General features: G+C 45.4%; 2 protein-coding genes across 5 annotated transcripts in view; one reads left to right on the top strand and one right to left on the bottom strand.

Annotated features, from left to right (window-relative positions):
- SYNGR3 (synaptogyrin 3) overlaps nt 1-20,499 on the top strand; it is a 47,177-nt gene extending 26,678 nt beyond the window's left edge. The window contains exons 3-4 of the mRNA XM_038418725.2: nt 10,251-10,393; nt 15,185-20,499. Of these exons, the coding sequence (XP_038274653.1) occupies nt 10,251-10,393; nt 15,185-15,394 (353 nt within the window). The 3' untranslated portion in view covers nt 15,395-20,499. The remainder of the gene's footprint in view (nt 1-10,250; nt 10,394-15,184) is intronic.
- The window catches only part of ZNF598 (zinc finger protein 598, E3 ubiquitin ligase), a 24,694-nt gene continuing 21,108 nt past the window's right edge, over nt 19,648-23,233 (bottom strand). For all 4 annotated transcript variants that reach the window (XM_038418722.2, XM_038418719.2, XM_038418723.2 and 1 more), the window contains one exon: nt 19,648-23,148. In XM_038418722.2, coding sequence (XP_038274650.1) covers nt 22,801-23,148 — 348 coding nt within the window. In that variant the 3' untranslated portion in view covers nt 19,648-22,800. The remainder of the gene's footprint in view (nt 23,149-23,233) is intronic.

Below are 23,233 nucleotides of genomic sequence, written 5' to 3'. Positions count from 1 at the left end.
CCATGAAAGGTTTTCCTCCTTCCCCCCCCCCCCCCCCCGCTGTTGGTGATGGCTTATCTTAAGTGATCACTCTCCTTACAGTGTGTATGATAAACCCATTGTTTCATGTTCTCTGTGTGTGTGTATATAAATCTCTCCTCTGTTTTTTCCACCAAATGCATCCGATGAAGTGAGCTGTAGCTCACGAAAGCTTATGCTCTAATAAATTTGTTAGTCTCTAAGGTGCCACAAGTACTCCTTTTCTTTTTGAGATTCTGATATAATCACCTGACTCCAGGAGCAGGGGCTGTGGTGTTTATTGTAGCTGGGTCCTTTGCTGGAAAAACTTACGGTGCCAGACCTTTCTCCCATAATCAAAGGCAAAGTCTTAATGACCTAAATGGGAGCGGGACCAGGCACAAGAGCTGTAGGAGGTAACTGGATCTATTGAGCCAATGGGAGCATCCTAAGCTCAGCCCATCTGGAAGTTGCATTTGGCCTGAGGTTCTGGATTTCCAACCCTCATGTTTTTAAAAGTCTGAGGGTGATTTTTCCAGCACCAGGGAGCTTGCAACTGTCTGATCCCAAATGAAAGCACCTGTCAGTGCATTGTCACATCACCATCAGTGTCTGTTGTTAAGAATGAAAAGTGCCAGGTAGAACACTCCAGAGAGGTGTGGGAGGGAATATTGTGTACTCATGGTAGCTGGAAATATACCATAAAGATTCTATTTCTATTACATCAGAAAGCTAGTGTACAATGCTTAGAGAGGCTGAGAGTTACAATGCTTCTTAAGGGATTTAGATGCCTAGGGTCCATTCATTTGAGGGGCAACTGAGCATCCAGATAAATACCTTAGGCTACTTTGAAAATCTCAGTGTCAAGGGCTGACCCTTCACCATCCCTGTACGGTCATTTACTCTGTGCAAGGTGTGTGTAAAATGCTGTCCTTCTGATTCAAGGCCTCATTCTTCCCTCGCTTACACCGGTCTCCTTAGATGTAACTCCATTGACTTCTTTAGTAACCTGTGTAATCATTGGGTTTCTATCACTGACCGGTCCGATCCCGCAGCCCTGCATGCACAATTCCCATTGATTTCCAAGGGAGTCACTCAGATAGGCCTGGCAGAATTTGATTTTTAATGTCTTATCATTTGAACAGATAATATTGATGTTTATTTTTGTGCATTTCTTTCCATTTGTAATTGATTGAAATGTTCCGTTTGGGAAAATTACGGGGGAAGGAGGAATGGGACAATTATTTAATGACGATAGATGTTGAGGTTCAAAAAGCTAAAGCTTTGTCACTGTTAAAACAAATATGACACGTCAAACAATACAAAAGTAAATATCCTGAAAGCCAGCTTTAATAAGTTCTCAAGCAGCGTTTTTCCTGACTTGGCCTATCTGTACATTTCGATTATTATTGATGGAAATATTGTTTTGTTGGTTCCTGTGTTTACAGTGAAATTGACGTTCACTCACGTAATTACTGATAAAAATCTTATCCTTCCAAGCCTACTCCTGGGGGAAAGCCGCAGGGTTGGTTCCAAGTCTTTATACTGGTGTACATTTGTTGCAATCCAGTGCACAAGGATCATGTGAAAAGACATTTTGCTAAGAGGAGCAGCTGAAGGCTTGGGGATGTAGCTCTGTAGATGGCAATGGGTGTAAATTACCCCATTTGGCCCTTTTGGTGTTTTCTGGGTATGGATGGCAAAGAGCTTAACTTTTCCTGGGGAGAGATCTCCCCCCCCCCATGAACTCTTACAGTGAAAAATAAGCCACTTTGTGCCTCCTAAACAAACCCCTTAAATGCAGGTCATGCGGACATAAGGTTTGCGAGGAACACAGCGTCAAGTAACAGTGAGAGATTTGAAACCATCCAGCAGCACCAGCGTGCTTTGCCCTGGCTGGCAGCTGCTTTTATTGTGTGCAAGCAAATAGTAATAATCACCGTGGATGGTGAGCATCGGGGCATCTGAGCGCCCAGAACGTTGACAAGAAGTGGGAGTCTAGAGGCAGAGTGTGGAACAGCAGTCATCAGGCTAAGCTTGGATCTCACTTACATGGGTGTGAATCCGGAGTCACTCCGCTAAAGCCAGCAGAGAAGCTGCTCTGGGTTTAGCTGACGAAAGTGTAAGCACAGGGTCCAGTGTAGATTAAAGAATTCCACGGTTAGAGCCTGGGTCTTCAGTCCCGTCCTGGGCAAAACTTCAGCTGAATTTCCCCAAACTAGAGCTACTGTGTCAAGCCTGTTAAGCAAGAGTAGTTGTGAGATCAGTGGGGTGTGGAACTTAGTGAGATCCTAGAAATCAGAGATAGCTCGGACCTGTTACACAGTCTACTCCATCCTCTTGAGGGCCAGGGCAGGAATGTCCCTTGTAGTGCTTCATCCAAGGTATTTCTAAATGACCTAAATCAGAGGTTTCCAAAAGCTTGTTCATGAACCACTGGTGGTGCTCAGAGAATTTGCTGGTGGTCTGTTCAGAACTGACTGGTCTTTTGGTTTTCAGCTGCTAAATCACATTAAAGGAAACCCAGGAATTCATTTATCCAGTATGATTTTTCCTTGTAAGCAACTTTTGTCGTCACTACAGGCATGTTGTTCAGCCAACAATGGTAGGTGAAGTGATCCATGAGGCCAGTGGTGGGAAGGGAGGTGAGATGATCACCGGGAGGGGAGGGGTCCACAAGATCACCATTGGGAGACTCTGTGAACCATGAAGTGACTAATGGAAGACGAGGTGACCCAACAGGTGACCGGTGGGAAGTGAGGTGATCCATGAGGTCACCAGTATGGAGGCAAGAGATTCATGAGATCACCAAGGGGAGGGGAGTTGTCCATGCGATGATTAAAGTGGGGTCACCTCATGAAAAAAAAAGTTTGTGAAGCTCTATCCTACATGAAGGGGATTTAACCTCCTTTCTTGGGAGACTCTTCCATGATCTTACATGGCAGATCTGCAAACCCTATGTGGACCCATCATCTTGGTCCCTAGGCACTTGTTTCTTCAGTGCCACCGTACAATGGGATCTCCTATTCATTATCAGTAACACTACATTTATGTCATGGAATCTGTAACTTCCACTGACCTCCATGACATTTTCTGCCCTGGGGCTGGAGCTCCCAGCCAGCCCCGCCCTTCCAGCTTCCAGCCGCCAACCTGGGGGGGGACCCCACAGCTGCCCAGCTGCAGTGAGCAGGTGAGGGAACTCCCCAGCAGCTGGCCAGCCACAGCAGGCTGTCGGCAGACCCCCTGCATCTGCCCAGCTGCAGCAAGGACTCCCCACAGTTGCCCAGCTGCAGCCACAGCGAGTGGCTGGGGAACCCTTCCACTACCAGCTGCCTGGGGAGAGCACCCCTCAGCAGCCCAGCCCCATGCACTGCATCCGTGGGGGACCTGGGAGCTTCAGCAGCAGTGGGTGCTGAACCTACCTACCCCTTTTGTCAGGGATATTTTTAGTGACAGTCAGGGACAGGTCACAGGCTGCCGTGAATTTTTATTTATTTCCTGTGACCTCTCCATGACTTTCACTAAAAATATCTGTGACAAAAACTTAGCCTTGATTATCTGTTATATAGGACTAGAACCAAACTACAAAAGCCACAATGGGGCTGCGTTCTTAAAGAGGCTTGAACTTCACTTCTGCACACATATGCAAACACCTGGGCTCAGCCTTTGCAAGGAAAGATAGAAACCGTGTGCAGCTGACAACTTTGACACATGCAAAACAGCATAGTCAATGGGTTTGATTGCCCAGCTGCCCCCATGGTAGGGTGGGTGTGATTATTGGTGATTCTTGAAAAATTTGGCTCCAGATATTTTTTTTTAAACCATGTTTGTGTATTCTCTGGCTCCGCTTTTCTAAAATGATTGCTGCCCAAAACATTTTTTTTTAAAAAACATGTAGTACTGCACCCAGACACCCCACTCCCTCCACCCCAGACACTCCCAGGTAAACAGCAGGCAGTTAGTTGCTTTCATAACCAGCATCGGTACAAACAGGTCTCGCACAGCAGAGACTGAAAAAAGTGCTTCATTGCACAGGAGTTTGCAGCCTCTGTCATCCCACAGATCAAAGACTGTCATAGCCACTTGTGCTCTAACAGGTCTTGGGCATCAAACGTGCCAGTGGCGGCCGGTGAGCTGAGCTGTACAACACACCGTGCAAGCTCTAAAATTCAGTTACGTTTTTTTAAACTTCTCCAGATTAATCTGTCACAGTCCAGGGCAGCTGCCTCTTTCCCTATTTTGCCTATTTCCCTCAGTGGCCCAGCCAGGACACCCACTTCCCAGCCGTTGCTTTTCTGGGTGGAGACCTGCATCTCTCTCACCCTTCTGACCGGGGTATTCCCAGGCTTCATAGATTCCTGCCTTCACTATGCATTTCCCAGCACAGCCAGGTAGCTCAGATACCCTTTGGCTTTCTCTTCAGAGACAGGGTAACAGGTGTAATTGCTACAGTTATAAGGTATCACACGGCACTTCCTGTGCATGCCTGCTTTATTCTTAAGCTTTATAGAGAAACCATACTGAAAATAGAAGAACCTATGTGCCTGCTAATAGGCTTATCAGAGTTAGCTTCGCCCCCTAGCATGGATTCTGGCAGCCTCAGTCCATCCAACCCCACCCAAAGGATTGGAGCGCTGTGTGGAGCAGAGGTCCTGTCCATTTGCTGGATCAGGAAGGAGGCCCTGAGGCAGTTTAAAACCAGGCTCTCTCTCCTTCCTTTGTCTGTTGGGCCCTGGAGAATCCAGTTTGAACTAATCTGTGCACCTCTCTGGGGTGTGTGTGTGTTCAGCAGATTAATAGCAGAGGAAGTACATTGGCATGGCCCTTCCCCACTTGAGAAGGTGAATACTGTGTCACAATAACACATGCACAATTGGATTTTTTAATCCAATGAACCCCATAGATGTTAAAACTAATTCAGTAAGGGTTAACATCATTCATAAAGTTCATCCAGGATGTGGAAAGAAATTGTCTGTGTGTCACATAGTCCACTGGAGACTTTGCAGCCTGCCCCCTCTGGTACCTGGACTTTCATTTTTTTCTTTCCTTATGAGGATGGGTTTCTTTTTTCCCTTTGGATTGTTGCTGCTGCTTTGCCCTATTCTTTCTTTGTATAACCTTTGCATTGTTATTTGGTTAGATTCCAAACAATGAAAATGCATCTGGGAAGTGACAAAAACAAAAATACAAAGACAAGGAGTAGATGTGTAGATACTTCGATGGAATGTTTTTGCGTTGAAGTATGCCATTTTGTCAGCATCAAAAAAGTTCCATGAAGATGTATCAATTTCATTGAAAGTTTCTCAGGGCCAGGATGAACCTTCTGGGAGGTGAGAGAGAGAGAGAGAGAGAGCACCCGATCTTTGTGATCTGAAAACCGGCCTTTTGACACAATTGCACTTACGGACAACCTTCCAAAGGTTTGGTTTCCATTCCAGTGCGGAACAAAACAAATTTGTCACAAAACAGAGTTGTCGTCCTCTGGCCAGCTCTAATTTTGAGGCATGTCCTCAGCTCCGTTCTGTCAATGGAGCTACACCGATGTACGCCAGCTGAGACTCTAGCCTTGTGTGTGTGCGCACATATATGCTCACGAAAGCTTATGCTCAAATAAATTTGTTAGTCTCTAAGGTGCCACAAGTACTCCTTTTCTTTTTTGCGAATACAGACTAACATGGCTGCTACTCTGAAACCATATATGTATGTTTGTAGACATAGACACAAAATAAAATTGCCCCTGCGACTCAAAAGGAATGACAGTTTACAGGCTATGATGGTTGGAAGGAAGGGTTAGTAGCCAGGAAAGAGTTAACCCAGGAGGTTTCTCACACTGGGATGAAGACTGGACATTCAGTCTATGGTAGACCTGGAATGCTTGTCCCAGCTTGGGGGTGTTTTGGTATTCATCACTCATTGTACCCTGGAAAGTCCTAGCTCTGTGGAATGAGCATGAATACAGGCTAGTTCTCAGAGGGTATGATACACTGCAATAAAAGAGTCGCGCACAGCCACAGCTAGCCCAGGTCAGCTGAATTGGCCTCCTGGGGCTCAAGCTGCAGGGCTCTAAAATTGCCGTGTAGCTGTTCGGGCTCAGGCAGTAGCCTGGGCTCAGGGCCCTCGCTCCTCATGGGGGTCTCAGAGCCCAAGCTCCAGCCTGAGCTGCAATGCCTACACAGCCGTTTTGAGACCTGTAGTGCAAACCTGTGGACCCAAACTGGGAGGCTCGGTGCTGCGGGCAGTGCAGACTTACCGAGCGTCCCCGGGTTTTAGGCAGAAAGGTTATTATTGGAAAGGGACAGAATTTTGACACCCGACTCCCTCTGACAGGTTGATGGAATACTGTAGTGTGGCACAAGCAGAAGAGACACTGAAGCTAGGTGCCACAAGTACTCCTTTTCTTTTTGCGAATACAGACTAACACGGCTGCTACTCTGAAACCTGAAGCTGTACAGTTCACCATTTGCTGCTTTCTCGTCCATCTGCTCTTACAGCTGCTCCCTTAGAAGTGAGCTTGTTTAAAACCAGGCTGTAATTATGGTGGTAATGTCTCTTCCCTGGTGTTTGCACTCTGATGTCTGCAGTTCCCAAAACTATAATTATCTACTGACTTTTACAGTTCATCTTAGCACCTTCCTTTTCTTCATCATGCTGTGGTCCACAGTGGCTGCTTTGACCTGCTTACAGGCTGGGGGGGGGGGGGAGAACCAGCCCTCTCAGACGCTAGCAGCAGGGGAATGCCTGGCCCCTGAAGTGTCTGTCTATGTCCCCACCCCTCAAGTTTTAGTCCTGGTCCCCTCCCAGTGGCTCCCGCAGCCCTCCTGCTGCTGAGCTTTTTGGAGGGAAATTTCAAACTTGATTTCTGACTTACCCTGTGGCTCAGTCAAGTGTCTGTCTAATTCCTAGCTGTGTTCCAGGGCTGCATTTGCCCTTGGGGGAGATGGAGCTGAGGGAACAGCTTCCTCTTTAGAGGTGTTTGCAATGGCTGGAGCTAGTGAGCTAGGCCAGGCAGGATTGGGGGGAAAAAAAAAACAACCCCATTCATTCCAGGGACAAGAGCCCCCATGTCACTCAACTCCAGAGGGACGGTGACACCAGATGGAAGATCTTCATGCCTGAGCCCCTAGAGCCTGCCCCAGTCAGCATGCTCCTCACTGCAGAGTTCAGCTCCCTCTGGAAGGGTGGAAAATGGACACAGCACAGATGGAGACTGCAGTCAGGGGCCTTTGGACCCAGCTCTCTCCTCTAACCCAGACATCCCAGGGGATCCCTGCTGATATCCCAGGCTGGCCCTCCAGGAGAAACTGACCTATCGGACCTATGTGGCTCCCATGCAGTAGAGAGAGCTAGAGCTGCTGGGGAGTCCGTCTGTTGCTCCTTCCTTGAGAAAGCCAGAAGGGGCCAATGTCGGGGAGGAGAGATGACGTGTCTGGTCTCTGATGGCAGGGAGATGGCTACCAACTGGAAATATTTCCAGAGCAATCTCCGAGCTCCGTTCCTCCGGCCCACCTCTGAGCCAGATCATGGGGGCAAACTCCAAGAGGGACATAAATGAGTAAATAAAATCCGCACTTCTTCCCCCGCTCATCTCACAGTGCGCGGCGTGGCAGATCAGTGTGGGATGGAGCAGGTCACGGACCCTGTGCTGATTCCTCAGGGTGTGTGCACACACACACAAAAAGGGCATTTGTCCTCCGTAGGGGAGGAGGGCTTGCTCGGGGAGCAAATAATGAAAATATACTGAAAACGAACAAGGAATGTCAGAGCATAGCCTCTTCCCAGCAGAGCACTGGGAAACACTTCACACGTCCACAGCTGCCCTGGACATGCTCTTGCTCTGTCTCCTTCTCGCCCTCCCTGGGGAGACGGGATAGTGGGATAGGGATTTCCTGCCACTCCAAAGAGAATGGGAAGGCAGGCCCCAGCGATGCCCTAATGTCCGTGTTATTGTTTGCAGCTTCTGCAGTGGCCTCCCAGACTTTGCCACCACCTCCTCCCCCCAGCAGCTATCCAGGGGTCCCCAGTGGATATTTGGGGGAAGTGATTACTGGTGATTCTTGTTGGGGTCCCCGAGAGCGATAAATGGATCCTGCTGATCGGTGCACAGTCTGTAGTTCAACCAACCGCTATGTCAAACCAGTGAAACGGACTCCAGTACCTCCGGGCAGGCCCCCAGGTGATGGTGTAAGAGTGTCAACCCTTATTCCCTGCCCTCCCCCCCCACCAGGTCAGAGCACATGACCTTGGAACCTCATTCAGCTCCTTGCTGCGCTCTCCAGACTGAACCCCTGTGGGGGTGTCACTGTCTCTCCTCTCCACTTATAACATCGTTTCAGTAGCTACAATCTCCAATCCGATTAGCTTTTGAAGAATCAAAGCTCAATCCTTAGGAGTACCGACAGTCTGGCAGAGAAGGCCTGTCTCATGCATTGAGAATGGCTGGGCAGCCCCACAGCCATCAATACATAGATTTAGCAAGATCTACATCTTGATCATCCTATCTTAGCCAATGCTGTTGTTCTGGCAGAAGTCTTCTCCAAGCCTCAATGTCCAGGGGTTGAGGGAGGAGATATAATAGACCTTGTTTTCATTGTCCATATTTCAAGGATGATCCTGCTTCTCACCGTGGAGGCACTGATGTGAAGCCCCCATTGGAACAGATCTGTGGTCCTTAGCACGATGAAGAATAGGAAAATGTGTCTGTGTTTACCTGGTAATTTCTTTTCTTTGTGTAATACGGTCCACAGACCTTGCTCACCCTGGAGACAAAACGAATCATACAGAACCAGGGGAGGTTGACATCTGAAGAGTTGGGTTTGTTTGGTTAGGTGGCATTTTCCATGCTCTGCAGTCAGAGAAATTGTTGTGCTGTTTCCTCAAAGTATAATTAACACAATCGCAGGAACTGAAAGACTTGGACATGTGGACACACAAATCTTGGTGCTAAGAAAAATACTGTTTTGTATTGTACTGAAGAGCCTCTAGCAAAGCTTCGTTTTTCTCTCCCCGCAGTCACATAGTGACTTGGCAGCTACCTTGCTCCACAGGCTTACAGTCCGTATCCTTACAGGTGACTTGCTACCTTCCTTTTTAAGAGTCAAGATTTCTCAGACTCCGGCCTGACAGCGCTGCGGCCCAATTCCCAGTGTTCGCGTTCCCGTCATACTCCAACACTTGGAAATTGTCAGTTAGGTGTTGGGATGGGGTGTGGGAGGGAAGGAGCGGTAACTGCCGTGGACAGTCAAGGTTTCACCCGAAAGCACAAATGCCTGAACACAGACTCCCTCTGCTGAAGGGAGTGACAGTGGTGTTTGCTTCCTGATACGGGTTGCTTTTCCCCAAGGCCTTAATACCAGCTACTGATGCTGTCAAGTGACTGGACGGGAGGGATCTGCAGTCTCATTCAGCCTTGGATTCCAGTAGGAAATCACCAGCTTCGTCTTCCTTGTCTCCGTCAGGCTAGAGAACGATAGCCCGTTTATGTGAGAGGAGCAGAGAGAGCCTGAGGCCTCTTGCATTGGCAGATTGTGGAATCGGTTCACAAGAAGAACAGTTCATTTTCCTGCTTTTGCTTATTCCTTATGCAACACACAGAAACAAGGCCCTGACCCCTCGGGATCAAGGGTAAAGGGCACTGATCTGGCCACATTCCACCTCAAGGAATTACAGTCTGCCTTTTCCTGCTGCCATTTCCATTGGGTACAGATAGCTGTTAAAACAGCTGCCACTTTCTACCCAGTGGTGGCTGCATTAGGTAGGTGGGTGAAGCAATCTCCGAGCATGGTAGGAACATGAGCCCAAGGCTGCAATCCTTAGTGGTGTGAATAGACCCGCTGAGCACAACAGGACTTCTTGCCTGGGTAGAGATTTCTGAGCTCTGGCTCTAAATCGGCTTAAAATTCTTTGAGGGCCTTTGGAATGAAAGGTGCTACAGATACACCTACCAGCACTGGCCAAGATTGTAAGAAGGAACTGGTGTTTCGGGGTGCCGCTGTCCTTGGGGGTCCAATTGGAAATCTAACTAGTTTTCAGGTGAAGCTCAGTAAGTTTATGCCAGGGATGATATGGGGGATTGTCTGCAGTAGCAGGGGATTGGCCTCCATGGGTTCAGGGGGGCTCTTCCAGTTCTATGTGCTGGCTTCCTGGGGACCCCTGAAAAGAGGGCCTGGTTTTCGGAAGGTCTGTGATTCTCCCTGGTGCTCAGCAGGAATGCCAGGAGGCTGCGGACCCCACTAACGGCCTTCCTTCTCTTTCAGGTTTGTGGTCCTTCCTGTGGTTCGTAGCTTTCTGCTTCCTGGCCAACCAGTGGCAGCACACGCCAGACAGCAAAGGGGTGTCTCAAGGAGCAGATGCCGCTCGGGCAGCCATCGCCTTCTCATTCTTCTCCATCCTCTCCTGGGTGAGTTTAGGTTCCAGATGCTCAGCTGATCACAGACGTGTGAGTGGGAGGAAATCATGGCCTACAGGGAATAGCCAGCTGGGACAAGGGAGTGCAGCACAATGCCCGCTGCCTTAGATTAATCCGAGGCACATGGTTACCAGCCGTGCTATTCCTCATCTTTGGTGATGTGAATTCAGGGATGGGTCCTGCACCCAGTGGAGTGAAGGGCAGGACTCCCATAGGCCTCAGTGGACGTGGATCTGTGCCCTCAGCCACCACCTGCTGAGATCTTAATGATTTACGAAGTTGAGAGAGTGTCTCTCATTTCATTGAGAGACGTGCCACTGTGCAGGGAGTTCATGGGCACAAAGGGAAATCCTGGCTCTGATTCTCTTTCATAGCAGAGCTTCAGCAGGGAAAGTCTTTAGAAATGTTTTTATAGCTAAAAGAACAATCTGGGGCCAACAAAACACATTGTCCGGAGAGCAGTTGGAATCACTCTCAGGGACCGATTAAAAACCCATGTATGAGTTATGGTTTGGGGACTCCAAAAAAAAATCAGTCCTGCCACAGTGCAGGAGGATGAAGTAGCAGGATCACTAGAAACCTCACCATGATGCAGTGGGATACCCCAGATATCTGACCAGGACTGCACTCACCCTGCCATCACTGTCACTGATCTTTTTCTTCATTATTGGGAATTTCAGCACCCTGATGAATCAAAAGGCTGCAATGACTCGGGGAAAAGCCAGGCTTCTAGTTCTCCAGAGGGGCATAGTTGAAGTTGAAGTTGTAGTTGTAGTGGAGACTGGCAGGGTTTTTACCAGGTTCTGAGCAGGTGGGGGAAGACACTGGCACCGTGTCCGCAGTAGCTCCCACCATAGGAGCTGAGTAGATGCAGAAGTATGTGTCTCAGTTTTCCTAGTATAGACAAGCGCTAAGTCTGTGCCTGCCCTGCCCCCTCTGTTCTGTGAGGTGGGAGCTCTGGTAGCCATCATCCCCCAAGGTCTAAGAGCTAACTGTGCCATTCACACACCAGCTTTCCAAGCGTGGTGCTGGGCCTTAGCTGTTAGACTCCAGTGAATGTAACCGGGGTACATACAACTCCATGATCATTCACCCCCCTGGTAGGAACAAAGAGTTGCTGCAGAAAGGGCCCAAGAGTGAGAGACAGCAAAGGTCAGGAGGTAAAAGAAACAGGGAAATGAAATCTGATCTGGACACACAGCTCTGATCTCTGCACAGCTGAGCAGCAGAAAGAGGAATTAGGAAATGTGATTTGGGGAACCGGGGTTCTGCCAGACAAAGATGGTTTGTAGTAAAGAAATAATTGCAGTTCAGCTATAGTCAAACCGCTGAGGAGTAAGGCTGAAACTTGTGGGTACTTGGCTGGATAACTCCCTTTAGTCTGGGGAATTCCAAACTTCCCCCAGCCTCCCAAGGCCCCAGTCCTGTGGAGTGCTGAGCACCCGCACCTGCCACTGGAACTAGCGAGCAAGCCAGTAAAACCCATCATTTCAGTATCTATAGTTAGAGCTCGGTGAGTGATTTGATTTCCAGGAATAAATCCCCAAACCTTCAGAAATATTTCCCCGCTAGTAGCCCGTTCTGTGGAGTGCCAGAGAGGTGCTGCCTCCCAGAAGCCTCCTCTGGCAGGAAAGTTGTCTTTGAGCTCTCCATGTTGACCTAACTCTGGTCTCATTGCAGCAGTGGGAGCCTTTGTCACTGATCATTGGCTTATGGGGGAGCAGAGCAAGACCAGTGCTGAGTACTTTGGAAAATCCCTCCCTAAACTAGCATGTGAGCCCTCCCCTCCAGAAGGACAGATAGTCTCCATTTTTTGCCAATTAATGACTCAGGCTGCCTCCAGGCCCCTGATTTGATTTGTCAGCTTTTCCCTGCAAACACCAGGAGTGGAGAGAAATGAAAGTAAAGCAAAGCGTGCTTTCTTTAACCAGAAAGGAAGGCAATAAGTGAAGTGAAAGGAACGAAACACACGGTATGAAAAACAAGTGCGAGCACAGATACAGCAAGCCCTGCTCTGCGTTGTGCCTCAGAGCGTAACAATCCCATAGAAAGAACTGATATCCTCAGAGCAGTAAATTGAGACAGCCTGGCAAATGTAGGAAGGATGAGTAGAATGAATCACCCAAGATAGAACTAGTCCAGGATAGGATAGAACTAGTCCAGGCAAAGAGTGCCAGGTGATTTTTCAGTCACCACCCAAATGCATCTCAGTTTTACACCTTCCTTTGCAAGCCAGTCAGCAGCACCCGCAGCAATGTGTGACCCTAACCCAAGTACTGCCCAAGCCTAACACGGCTTAGCTTGCGAGATCTGACAAGATCACAGCCCAAGGTGTCCTGCCTGCAAATAGCAAGAACGAGCTGCTTTGCTTGTCTCCTTTTGGGTGGGGGGGGGGAAGTCATCTATCCACGTGATGCTCCTCTGGCTCCTGGGAGTCATGTTGACTTGCAGCAGAACTTTACCCAGAAGATGTGCCAAATATGACAGCAAAACTGATAACTGCCTGAATTAGACAGATACCATGTAAAGAAAGCTAATCTCAGAGCCATGCCTTTGGATGCCCTGTTGGAGTTCATACCTCCAACTGGTAACACAACCAGACCAGGCATGGCCATCCAGCTGAAATGATCTGTCAGACAATACTCTGTGTGCTTACTAAAGAGCTTGGGGTGGTGTGCAGGAGAGAGTCTGCTCCCCCATGCTTCCTGTCATTGCCCACATAAGCTTTATGCGGGGTCCTGAGCATGTTACCCTGTAAGATCTGCAGTAATTCCATCATCCTGCACTATAGGAACTGGATCATCTCATACAAAGGATAGTCCAGGCTTCTCCAGCATTGGGCCTGGCCCCAGTTCACTCACCAGTTTAGCTGCTCCCTGGCTCTATAATTATCCCAATAAATCTTTTTTCATCTCAGCTTCCCTGTAGCCCCACTTAATTCACAGTCCCTGATCTCTTTATTGCGACACTCTGCATTTAATGTAGCAGTCCACAAAGATGCTTTGGGAGAGACGCGCTCTCCATCTTATTGGCCACCAGGCAACCTCCCTCCTTGCCCAGATCACCACCACTCAGCCTGGCTGTTGCTTTTGATGTGTCTGATAGATGGGGTCTGACCCAGATGGGCTTTTGCCTGTATTGGGTTAGTTCCATTTATGCCCAAAGAGGGGCAGACTTTTGGGCAGCTGCTTTGCTAAAAATGGTGCAGTCCCTTGCCCAAATACCCTCCACAATGTACAGACCCATTCATGGAAACCCACTCATTTCTGCTAGGGCCTCTCAACAATAATAGCTTTTGGGTGCTCCCTAACTGGGGCTAGAATAGCATAAGTGAAGACTGTGACAACAGCCCAGCTCTGCGACCAGGATTTTGACATCTGTTTAATGAAACTGGCTGATAACGTTGCTGAGTTTTATGCAATTTACCTAGGTGTTGAGTCACAATTTGGAAGTGGTTGGACTTGTTTGCCACTGGATTTTTTTCCCCCCACTCAGTGCAGAGCTGTTCTGACATTGAGCCTGCTGCTGTTGCTAATAAACCCTTGTGCTTTACATAATCAGTGCACAGAAAATAAACAGATACTACGTGGGCACTGGTAGTATATCAAAGTGAGACATGGCAGAGACAGAGGCAGTGGCTCGCAGCTTCCGCAGGCCTGTCATGTGTAAACTAATAGAATTGTTAATGAACCAGCCTGAACTAAAAGCAGGTGCGTCATTCCTGCAGCGCCGCTGTTCACATCTCCCACGGTCTATGACCTGAATATCTGTAACCTCAAAAAGGGGTCAAGGAGTCTCTGCAGAATTGACCTACTTGCTGGGTTTATGAGACTACCAAGATTTGACTCAATACAATGACCTGAATTTTGCTGGTGGTTCCAGCAATGCAAGCCCAAGAGCAAGCGGCCCTCTGAGTCTAGAGGACAATAAAATGAGTCTCTAAAGCCAGGCGGTTCCTGGGTAGAGGGCACGGTTCCCTCTGGCTCTTTTCTCACCTGACTGGAGTTTAAGCCCTGGGGACGTGCGTGCGTGCGCAATAATAGAAAGGTTTGCTGACCAGAGACCACCGGAAACCCAGGTGTGCTCCTGGTGGTGGTGCTGGTGCCTGAATCACTGGGACTCATCTCTCAGAGTCAGTGCTGAGCCGGAGCCCCTGCCTGGTGCTATGGGGCACTGTGTGGCTGTCTCAGTCTCAGAGGGCCTTGTACTGCCCCCATACCTGACTGGCCAGCCAGGGATAGGAACATCACCCAACACTTCCTGGCTCTGGAGAGTTGGTTCCATTGACCCCAGGCAACGAAACCTGTCAGCCCCAAACAGACTCTGGCTTTTACCTGGTGGTGTATGGAAACACATCCTTTAGCCTCATGTTAGTTATTGCAGTTAAACTGTTGGTTACCACGCAAGGGGCAGGCTCCAGCAATGTAGGTTGTAGTCCTGCTTCCCTGCTCAGCAGTAGGGGCTGTGCACACACACAGCTAGGGGTGGTGGCCCCTGGCCTGTAGCAATCACAGTTGAAGGCCTGACACACGCAGAGGCTCGGGAAGGGGAACAAGTCGTAGAGTCCCTGGCGGCAGCAGGGAGGACATGGCCTTTGGATGTAGGCATGGAAGGATGGGGCTGATGGTACCACACATAGGGGGCTGGATGGGAGAAGGCACGCAGGCCCCTGTGTAAGGTGATGAACAGGCAGACAAGGGTGGAAACATCTGTCTAGGAACACTGTGTCATGAACTGCTGATGCCTTCACTAACTCTCTGAACTCCCTGATCCTCATTAAAGGTTGCCCTGACAGTGATGGCCATGCAGAGATACCACCTGGGGACTGACATGTCTCTCTTTGCCACGGATCAATTTGCCACTGACCCCAATACAGGCTACCCAGGATACACTACTGGCAGCGGCATTGAAAGCACGGAAACCTATCAGAGCCCACCATTTACTGAGACCATAGACACCAATCCAAAAGGTTACCAGGTGCCAACTTACTAAAGGACGGAGGGCTCAACACAGTCATGTAAAAATAGACAAAGTCTCCTCATGGTGCAGTACAGTTAACTGGTTGATTGCAAGTGTATTAAGTACCATTTCCTTAATGTGGCAAGTCAGTGCTGGGTAACTTACTATTAGCTAGTTGTGCAGTGAATTCTGTACAGTAGTATTGATTCTTGTCTTACACCTAAGGGTTTTTTTAAAAAAAGCAGTGTTCCCTCTAAGTTACTCTGAAACCCTCTAAGTTTGAAACAGAAGGAAGATTGCTACTACACAAAATACACGTGGCAACCACAAAAACAACACCACAATTCTCTTTGACTTGTTTGAATGCCAAATATTAGCACTGAATTTTGCTGAGCGCCTGGGAAAGTAGACAATAATGCTCCTGTTAGAAAACACAATAGCTGATGAGTTGCTGGTTATCTCGTTCTTCCAGAGCTAACACAGAATTGTTCTCATTTTGATGAACCCGGGGTTGCACACACTGCTCCCGTTCATTCTAGCCTCATACCTTCCCACTGCAAGAAGCCACCACAGAGCTTTCTTGTACTGCATAGAAACTAGAGTCTATGGACAGTGCCAAATTTAAAAAGAAAAAAGAATAATCTCTGTGTTGTTTCTAATTTGTATATATTTACTATACAAAAAAACTGAACAGATGTTGCAAACTTAAGCTTAGGATTCAGGCATCACTGCTTTTGCTTTTGCTTTTTTTAAAAAAATGTTGAATAATCAAATCTCTTACCTGCTTTGACATTGTATCTGTTTAGGGAATTAAAAATGACTGTTCTCAGCTTGGTTTGGAAAACAATTCTGCAACTGATTGTCTGCTAATTGGAAAGACCACTTATTAGTGGGAAATATGGGATGTTACAGTGCAGCGCCAATGTAAAGTTTGTCATACTAAAGAGTTTGCAAATTTACAATGGATGGCTACCAGTGATACTGAACAGTTATTTACTCTATCATTTAAAGTTGCTGACACAAGTAGTGTGGGTGTGTTAAAAGAGAGTGACTCAACTTTAAATCTAATCAAATGGAAAGCATGGCCTTTATTTTGATATTGGCAAGTGCCACCATCTGCCATTAACAGAAGCAAATAAACTCAGGTGTGAATATATTGTTACATTGCAGCCGCTAAAAATATGTAAACCATTTAGATGTTATAAAGCAAGATTGAAAAGCCATTCAGGTGGATAGCATGAGCAGTAAATGAAGAGTAAACCATGACCCATATCTTCAATTAATGTGAGAGAATTAAAAAAGTGAGTTCATATAAAATGTAAGGGGGAAAATGCCTGAATTTTAGTTATCATTTACAAAATGATCGTCTTATTAGAATCAAATGAATGTAAACTATACAAAATCCAGTAGCTAGTCTATCCCAGTAATACTCTGTCCCAGCTCACATTCCCAGGTTATCCAGCTGATCAATGGGGGGGGAGGGGGATTGTGGCATTTTCTTTCTGAGGACAAACTTCAAGGATAGCAGACACATCTGGATGAGTTGAATGTTGACGCTCCTACTGCCATGATGGGAGCTTTGCTCTGTATTTAAGATCATCCATTGCTAATCTGGATCAATTTTATTCGGTTAATTTTTTTTTTAACAAGAGCCAGTTCAAAAGTATATTTCTTGTTTGCAAAATGTGTGTTAATGAGGCAGTTGAAAGGTCTTATGACTTCTGACCTCATGATGAGCAACTAGTTAAAATGACTTTCCCCCACTTTTCTTGTAGGAAAAAACCATTTTGTCATCATTAACACGGCTCATTTCAACAGCTATTTAAATTGAAAATAAGTACGTTAATTAACAGTGACACACAGTCATAAGCAGTTTCTGTCACTGAGGAGTTACTTGAACTCCTGACTGTTCAGAAAGGTTTAAAATGTGCATTTCCAGTGAAAGTTACATTTACTGCACCTGAAAGACACAAGCTTAGCTGCCAGTGTCTAGAATATTAAACTGGAGCAGGTTTTTCACATTACAGTGACCAAACTAAAAACTTCTCCCCGGTTAGTTTCAGTCATTTTTGGCGCTGCTTTGAGACGAATTTGCACCCAAGCTGATGTTCCAAACACCTGAGAATTTTTGCATCACTCAATCCCATTGCCAAAGGGTTCCTGTCCCAGTCAGCAAAGGAGCTGGACAAGCCACAGACTGCCGCTCTTCTTTAGTCAGGCGTCTCCTGCTGGCCTGAAGCAGGGAGATGCAACAGGCAAATGCATTGGGGAGATTGCATTTGACAGGAACGCACTGAGAAACCCTCACATTAAGAAGACAAAGAACATTTGAATCCCAGTACATTATACACCTAAGTTAATTATATGACCATTGTGATTCTCTTCCAAATCAGTCTTGCTGGTGAAAAAAAAATCAAATTATTTTCATACAGGGTACAGTAGAGCTGTAGCAATATTTTCCTTAGAGGGAACACTCAAAATTTAGCAGCACAAAACACTTGTGTTAATATTTTAGCAAAATTATAATCAATTTAAATGTTTACTTAAATTGATTGTACATGTGAGATGTTTGTTCAGTACATTGTATTTTTTCTAATTATATACCTGTTCCAGAGTTTTCTTGTAACTGTAAAGAACTAAGTTCTGTCTGACTGCTAGAACTGTCCTGATCAGCGGTGTAAATGTGCTAAATATTACAATATGAATGTAAGCACGTGAGGCCTACATTGCATTTTCTCATTTCTTTCCTCCCCAAATGGAACACTCAATGGGTTTCCGCCGAGGTCTGTACAAGAGTACAGTCAATGCAAACAATAGAGCCCCACACAGACACACCAATAATGACTGGCCTTGGGGGCAGCAACCCTAAAGTATTGCTTGAGGAACAGAGGAAAGACAATGTGGCTGTGATTCAACACCTGCAGGCATTAACTTCACAATCAAAGGGCACCATTGCTCTCCTTAGGGCCACATTTTGTTTTCCAATCTTCGCTCAAATAGTCACTATGTTTAATGACACTTTTAATGTGACCCCCCCCTTAGGAAACTGGCTACTTTGACAGGTTTGGGGAGGTGGATTAAGCACCACACACCAGGAAAATTTTAGTGGTGGCAGGGAAGCCCTGCAGATTGCTACTGGCTTAGAATCAGAGACATACAAAGCTGTAACCTACTCAGTCAGTGCAAGGTGAGACTACAGCAGCACTTGCTCAGCTGAAGGAAGTCCTGCCCTGCTCTCTACTGCTGAAACCCTTCCCTGTCCCCCAATTACTCCACTCCCTGCTGTATTGGTGCTTAAGAGAGTAAAAGCAAGTGCCATGCTCCAGCCTCCATGGACTCAAAGCTAATCTGCCTTCAGTGTTGGGAAAGCAGTGTGGAAGCATGGGTAGCCACTGCACACTTGCTGCCCTATCTAGGCAACAGTGATGAATTACACACAGCCCCAGGAGGCTGTTTTAGCCAGTCACGTCAGAAAAGTGTAATTAATGTTGTATTGAAATGCGCAAGTCACACCTGCCTTGGAAACAGTATTTACAAAACTTTTAACAAAAGAAATGTTCTGGCTTGTTTGCCAGTGTGGTGAACTTTCTGTTTAAACTATTTTAATGGGTAGTAGCATAGATTATTAGCTGTTAAAGAACCTTCTGAATTAACAAATAGGCTTAAAGGTAGCATAAGACATCTGACCTCACTGCAGCCGGTAATGAGACATGCCTACCACTTGCATTAAATCTTGTTTCCAAGCAGTTTGCAAGATTCCAAGGCATTCCCTGTAGCCATTTTAAGTGTTAATAGTGCTGTTCATTAACTGTTGTGGTAGCACATCTAACGTGTCAGTGAATTGTGAAGTAGACTAGTGTACACAGATACAGATGTAATTAAATAGATTCTTATGGACTATGGTTAGCAAATTACTAGATGTCAGTATAGTAATAGTACATTATTTGGGGGTTCACATATTACTTATTCAGATCACCCCTTTCTCTTCCCTATTTTTCTGTTGTAAATTCACTGTGGTTCAGTAGATATTAGCTGCTTTTCTTGTAACGATCCAGACCAAATCTTATAAGCATGCCAGGATTTTGCTGTGAATTTGAGCATCATGGAGTTGCTCTCCATATGCTGTTTTTACAGGCTGTTTAAATATATACTGCATCATGTTCCCTAGAGATCTCCAAAAGCCCAGTAGATAATTTAACATAGAGGGCCAGTTTATGAGGCTCTCAGGCTAGTCTGCTGAAAGCTTTTGCATTAGTGTTAGCATGAAGTTTGGGTGTAAAGAATAGTGTTTAAAAAAAAAAATCACATATGCCTTGCTGGAGAGTTGTTCTATAGAAATAGCCTTGATACAGAATGCCTTGGTGCAGTAACAGAGATACATTTCAACACCGAGGTTAACAAGCAAACAGTGTGCTTTTGTGTAAGCTTCATTGTTGTTTTCGCATGTTCAATATTGTAGGGTCAAAAGAACAGCTGTATATTGGCAATGTCTCACTAAGGAAAAAAGTATCATTTCCTACCTTTTCATTATTTCCAGTGAGTAAAGATGACATGATAAACTGAGGTTTAGTAGAAAAGTTTTTTTTTTTTTTCCTGTCCATAACAAAATGTCTTTAAAATAGCATACAGAGGTTGGTCCCTGTGCTAGTAATGTCATCACCACCACAGAGTTAAGTTTGGTTTTTGCACAGATGCTTTGAAGTAGGCCAGTTTCCTGGCCTGTAAGGTGCACATAGTAGTACTTACCGTACTTCACAGCTATGTTGAAGATCAGTTCATGTTAATACTTAGCATTTACTATTCTAGCATGTACATTTCTTATTTTTCCTCAGGTCTGCATTGCCAGTAATTCACACTCCCTCGTCTCTCCTACCACAAATCAAAAAGTTAGTGTTTGCAGATTATGTTTCAGTTCCACATGCTGCAGGTGTGATCCAGGCTAACTTTAAGGACATCATTTATCACTAAGTAATTTCCATGAAATCAGTATTTCTTTTATATAGAACTACCACAAACTCACTTTTTGGCCTTTTTTTCTAATGTGAGTGGATGTGTGTGTGTGTAGCCTGTTAGCCCATTTCCATTATACATTTATTCATGGTACTTTAACAAACAGTGCTTCTCGGGGCCATTCGTGTCAAAAAAACAAAAACCAACCACCTCACAAATGAGGCTTAAACGATGGCCTTTTAATGTATCAACTTGAAGCCCAAATTTAGCTGCCTGTATTTTGTTGCAATATGCATTTAAACCTCAGATTCTTTAATAGTTTTTAATATCAAACTGATACCAAATGGGGTTTGCGAATTTAATTTTTTCCAGATACCTCTTTACAAGCAGACCGTTTCAAAGAGTTGCAGTTGTCAATAACCCTACGTGCATTGTAGTATAGAGTGGACTATGTATGGGAGTAAATAAAAATGTTTACAATTTTTGTATTGATCTTTTGAAAGAACAATCTGTGATTGTGTATTTTCAGTGTCCGTGTACCAACTGCAACTTATTTTCAATAAAGATTTAAAAAAAATTAATAGAAGTGGCCTGAAAACTCCAATAATACTTTATTTAATTATGTGAGCATATGGAACAATGAACGGACATCAGGCTAGATAAATGGGTCACTTCAAGTTCTCAATCCCCTAGGTGGGGACTACGTAACTGTTTGATAACACAGAAGAAACTAACTGAAAATAAAGGGAAGACATAAGATGCTCTTTCAAAGAATATGCATTTCATCACCTCTGAACTTTACAAACCAAATTAAGTGACAAGGGGAAAGCAGTTTACATCATGGGTCAATTGCTTATAAAAGTGTTATGAGCAGCTAGCAGATAAGCATGTAAGTGCTTCATAGTAAAAGTACTTTTTAATGGTGGTAGCACGACAAACGTAAAAATACCAATCTCTATTGCATGAGAAATGGAGATTTAAAACTTAGGAACAATAATTTGAAAACATTAACCCTTGCTATGTATACATGCATCATATACACCATCATGCAACAAGATACACCCCTTAGAAAATCATTTCTCTTCTCCATTTCAGAGGATATAGCCTGGCCCTATGAATAATGGTAGAAGATCAGGTATTCAAAAATATCCTGAGTTATATGAAAACAAATAACCCACAGATAGTGCAGTCTGGCATCAAGCAAAATCAATAATAAAAGAGAAGGCAAAGATAATTAATTTCTGTAGCCAAGACTAATGCTTCCACAGCTCAAGCTCAGTTTCATCAAAGTGCTGCTTAAACGCACTGTCTTGTCGCTCAAAAATTAATTTTAATTTCTATTCTTATCTGTTAAAAATTAAACATGGTCTGCCATGATTGGTGTGTATCAGCCACTAAGAAGCTACAGCTATGAAAGTGCATCGCAGGAAAGCTGTTCGGCACTCCCTTGAGTTAAAGCTGCTGCTGGAGGAGTTGCTTAAGATAATAAACAACCTCCCCACTCCCCCCAGTTGGGATTTATAAATGCCAAGTGGTAGGAGCAAAGCTCCTCCAGACTGTTGTCACCAAGGGAGTCCCAGGAAGTAAAACACTCCTACAATTCTTAACAGCTTATCCTCTTCAGTGCAGACCACAGTAAAGAGATAAATGCACTTAAAGGCACTGCAGAATAACAGAATGGTCAGTGACCAGCAGCATTTCATGTTCCAATATGCCGTTTGTTTTGCATTAACAAATCCAAGAAATCAAATATGGCAGCTGTTAAATAAAATTATGGTGAACAGAATGCCCTTTGAAGAGAATAAAGCTTTGAACACTACTTTACTACATGCAGTACTCCAAAATAAGTTTCTTTATAGAACACGATTACATAGAAAGTCAGAGGCAACTTCAAATCCCAGGTTCAACTAATCACAGAGAAAGATAAGTCCAATTCAAGTAGTAGTAGTAGTAGTAGTAGTATTTCAGCTTTCAGCCAGGAATATTCCTTGCTATATAAACAGCTAGGTATTTACAGCATACATTTTAATGGTCTTATTCACCAATGTAGCAGCTTCCATCTCTCTCCCTAACTCTGCACTAATTACCTCCCTCACTCTTTGTGGCTTCAAAGATAGAATATTAGCTGTAACCAGAATATTAAGGAAAACACTGTAGAGCTGTTTCCACCAATAACAATGATATATTTTCACCCTTTAACTGTAGTGTCTTGCAAGGTGGAAGGTGGCCACTCGCCTGACGAACCTGCAATGTTAGCCTGTTTCCAATCAGGTGTTTAGGAAGCTAACATTTTGGGTGTTAATTAGATACAGGTGTAGTCCAGTGATCCCGTTATACAGCTCTTTTAGGCAGGGCTGCACCAAACCTCCCAATGCTAACCTGTGTAAGAACACTCAACTGGCCCTCACAGTTGGCCACACTACACTACAAACCTCATTCCAAAAAGTGCACGTTTAAGATTGAGACTGTTTTATTGGTCTTTGTGAAAGCTAACTGATGATTCTACTGATTGCTTGTAAGGAAGGGAATTCTTCATCCTCAATATGCAAAGCTTTGTGGGAGGGTATGTCCTGCTGAGTCAGTACTTGCTGACACGTCGGGCAGATGCAGCAGTCCAGGTCAGAAGCAGAGTCCATTTGCCAGACATTCTTTTTGTTCTTTTTGGGTTTGTTTGAGCCTTGTTTCTCCTTAATTCTGAAGTCATTGTGAGCAGAAAGCAGTTCTTGTTGCTTAGCTGCGTCTGGCAACAACACCAATAACTCATTAAAGATTTTCGTGAAGTTCTCTCCAAGCAGCTCTCGGCAGCTTTGGTAATACTCTGCCGCAGAAATTAGCCCCTTTAGTTAAAAGAGAATCAGGACAATTAGCAATGAAAAGAAAGAGTATACTGACCAAGGGTGAAATTCATCCCTCAGCACTTCT

The sequence above is a fragment of the Dermochelys coriacea genome, chromosome 10 (genome assembly GCF_009764565.3).
Source record: "Dermochelys coriacea isolate rDerCor1 chromosome 10, rDerCor1.pri.v4, whole genome shotgun sequence".
NCBI lineage: Eukaryota > Metazoa > Chordata > Testudines > Dermochelyidae > Dermochelys > Dermochelys coriacea.
This window is presented reverse-complemented; position numbering and strand designations above follow the sequence as displayed.